The 3,840-nt window shown below is 41.2% G+C and overlaps 1 protein-coding gene across 1 annotated transcript; it reads left to right on the forward strand.

Annotated features, from left to right (window-relative positions):
• Positions 1–1,073: 1,073 nt before the first annotated feature.
• On the forward strand, positions 1,074–2,529 carry LOC306662178 (casein kinase I-like; the record flags this gene model as incomplete). Its single annotated transcript, XM_079141736.1, has 2 exons — positions 1,074–1,426; positions 1,539–2,529. The coding sequence occupies 2 exons, from the start codon at positions 1,074–1,076 to the stop codon at positions 2,527–2,529; spliced, it is 1,344 nt and encodes a 447-aa protein (XP_078997862.1).
• Between the last annotated feature and the right edge of the window lie 1,311 nt (positions 2,530–3,840).

A 3,840-nucleotide genomic window follows, 5' to 3' on the forward strand; every position in this document is an offset into this window, starting at 1 on the left:
GATATGTGAAGATGTGCCTAGATTTTTGGCTTAAGTAAATGTGTATGTGTTAGTATCATTTATTGAAGTAATTTGAGACTAGAGAATAAAATGATTTTGAAGAAACTGAAATTTTAGAAATGTTAATTTTTGTGATGTCAGTGAGGTGATCAAGCAAACATGTCAGGTAAGGTACATACAGGTCTGGAAATTTGGGCTAGAGATATAATTTTGGAGTTATTGGCATACAGAAGGCAGGAAAGAAAACATGAAAGTTCTGAGTCATATTAGTGTGATGGGCTGACAGATCTGGCTCCAGGAGAATGTTATAGGCCAGACTCTAAGGGAAATGACTAAACACACTCCATTTCTCTCTAAGACTCTCATGTTATGTAGGAAATAAGCTTCTCCCATTGGAACACCCTGCCTCTGTACCCATCATCAGTTACTTAGCATGACATGTTTAGCAATACAAAATGACAATTCTTATGTAATGAAAAATTGTTCTTTTGATTTTTATTGCTCCTAAACAATGTACCATGTGAATGGTGCTTTTGTGGATGTTAGTAATCATTCTTTACTTTGTACCTAGGTAAGGATGGTTTTGACCCACTTCCCCCTCTGTTGATGAGCTCATGATCTCATGATGTTAGTTTGTAATTCTGAATCATAGCATCAGACACTTATGAATGATGTGATTTTTGGTATAAGAACCCCTACAACCCTATGGTTGGGGCTGTTCTCCAAATAGCCATTTTTTGGGCCTTGTGTGAGACAGTCAGCCAGCTGGCTTAATAAAGACTCTCAAATTTGGACTTCTCAGTGGTGATCTGTCTATTCTTAAGTTGCACCCCATAACATTAGGTCAGATGAAAGAGGACCAGTCATGTAACAAGAGGGAGGGAGAGAGATATACAAGGGAAGAAGACGAGTAGTTTTGTATCACATAGTATAAGGAAAGAGTAGTTCTAGAATCAGTGAGTAACCACGTTGTTTGGGAAGTAAGAAATGAGGCCTAAAAATTGTTGATTAGAATTAGTAATACTGGAAACCACGGTGTGGCAGCTGGGTGGTGATGCGATGACGCTGGGAGCATGGGATGCAATCTCTGGGATCCCCGCGCCATCCTCTCACTGCGACTCCTCGGGCTAGCGCAGAGATCCCTTTCCCAGAGTGCTCTGCGCGGCAGTGGCTTCGGGGCCTGGGGGCGTTTTGTGTTGCTTGGAGCTGGAGAAACAAGATGGCGGCATCGTAGGAGTGACAGGGGTCTCCCAGGCGGAGCCTGCAGCATTGTGCGAAAGCGGTATCGCTGCCCTAACTCACCGTGCCTCTTTTACATCTGCGATGTCGCCAGGAAAGCAAGGCAGCGGTGGCCGCCCAGATACAAGTGGCCTCGCCTAACTAACTGCCAGAACCACTTACAAACTGCGGCCTGGCTAAAAGAAACGTGATTGAGTGGCGGTGATTGGGTTTCCCTCGGCCGATTCTGGGCGCCATAACGCCTGGAAAGGCCTCCATTTTCCTGCTGCTCTCTTCCGCAACCTTGCCGGGTGGACCAGCCCCGGAGGCCTCTGTCCTCCCCTTAAAGGTGTCCGGACTTGGCTCCAGGCTCCGTGTTCGTCTCTCCGGAAAGCAAGGAGCCGCAGCTCCAAGGCCGACTTCGTTGTCGGAGGGAAATATAAACTGATAAGGAAAATCGGGTTTGGCACCTTTGGGGACATTTATCTGGCGAATAACACCACCAACGGCGATGAAGTGGCAGTGAAGCTAGAATCTCAGAAGGCCAAGTATCCCCAGTTGCTGTTCGAAAGTCAAATCTATAACATTCTCCAAGGTGGGGTTGGCATCCCCAATGTCCGGTGGTATGGTCAGGAAAAAGACTATAATGTGCTCGTCATGGATGTTCTGGGACCCAGCCTTGAAGACCTCTTCAATTTCTGTTCAAGAAAGTTCACAATGAAGACTGTACTTATGTTAGCTGACCAGATGATCAGTAGAATTGAATATGTGCATACAAAGAATTTTATACATAGAGACCTTAAGCCAGATAACTTCCTAATAGGTATGGGGCAGCACTGTAATAAATTATTCCTTATTGATTTTGGTTTGGCCAAAAGGTACAGAGACAGCAGGACAATGCAACACATACCATACAGAGAAGATAAAAACCTCACTGGCACTGTCCGATACGCTAGTATCAATGCACATCTTGGCATTGAGCAGAGTCGTCGAGATGACATGGAATCATTAGGATATGTTCTGATGTATTTTAATAGAACCAGTCTGCCGTGGCAAGGAATAAGGGCTGCAACAAAGAAACAAACATATGAAAAAATCAGTGAAAAGAAGAGGTCCACATCTGTTGAAGTTTTATGTAAGGGGTTTCCTGCAGAATTTGCTATGTATTTAAACTATTGTCGTCGGTTGCGCTTTGAGGAAGCCCCAGATTACATGTACCTGAAGCAGCTATTCCAGATCCTTTTCAGGACTCTGAACCACCAATATGACTACATATTTGATTGGACGAAGTTAAAGCACAAAGCTGCATAGCAAGCAGTTTCTTCCAGTGGGCAGGGTCAGCAAGTCTAAACCCCTACAGGCAAGCAACCCACAAAACCAAGAGTAACATGAAAGGTTTCTAGGCAGAAGTAGAGCAGATGATTGGAGCAGCATTTGTTTCTCCCCATATCTAGAAATTTTAGTTTATATCTACACTAACCAGTGGTCATGGACCACCATTTACTTGGTGTAAAGCACTTAATTTCAGTATAAACTGGCTCTGGGCGCATTGTTGATGCTGTATCATGAGTTTAGCCATGGTAATTGTGAATATTAACATAGTGAAACGTGATGTCTGGTTATCTATTGCATTTATTTTTAAAGTGGGAAAAGTCAACTAAATGGTTAACACTCAAAATGGTGGAGAAATTGGGCATATGGCAACAATTTTTTTTTGTTGTTGTTGAAACCTTTCATTTTGAATACTGCTTTGAGATCTCATTTCAGAAGAATGGTATATCAGTCTTCAGCCACAGTTGTGATGGTTGTAAATTCTTACAATTGTGCTTTCTTAGGGTTTTTCCACCCCTGGGGTTTTCAAGTTGTTCCCTTAAAACATTCTTTAAGTGGTTAGCTTCTTGTTTTCAATCCAGATAATATAAAGACTCTGCCTGCTTACTGTGCTAGAAGTAACAGCATCTCTCAAATGAAGATTTAAGCAAAACTTAGTGACTACTAGGACTCTGCATTAACTCTATAATGTTCTTAGTATTAAAAAAAGCATATTTGTAACAAATTTAGTTAACATCTTACAACAACATATATGTATGTCACTTAGATAAATGTAATCACTGTAAACATACAATCTGGGATTTTGTTTTTATTTTGAAATGGGAGCTCTTGTTTATAAGTTCATTAAAAACTAAAATTGTTTCTATAAGGAAAAAAAAATCAATGGTGACTTCAAGAAAAAAGGAGAAAGATGTCAGATTGAAGTGGGTTGAAGAATCAGAGATGAGAAAGTGCAGAAAAGGTGTAGAGAAAACTGTGGTGGCCACCATTAGCCGACACCCACCCAACAGCTCTTTCCCTAATGCAAATCAAATCTTGTTCTTTCAATAACCAAGTATTCCAGTTCCTTAAGGAAGTGCTTCTTCCAAATTGTAGAGAGGGAACTGAGACGGTTCAAATCAATTTTCATTATTCTGGCCATGTGTTTTTTTTTTTTTTTTTTTTTTTTTTTTAGCCATGAGCATTTTACACAATCTTGCCAATGTCTTTCCCCCAGTCTTAATTTAGGACAACACTAACATACTAATATCAGAGTTGACAAACCAACTTCGATTAAGGGATATTTCACTA

The sequence above is a fragment of the Sciurus vulgaris genome (assembly GCF_902686455.1).
Source record: "Sciurus vulgaris genome assembly, chromosome: 5".
In the NCBI taxonomy this organism is placed as follows: Eukaryota; Metazoa; Chordata; class Mammalia; order Rodentia; family Sciuridae; genus Sciurus; species Sciurus vulgaris.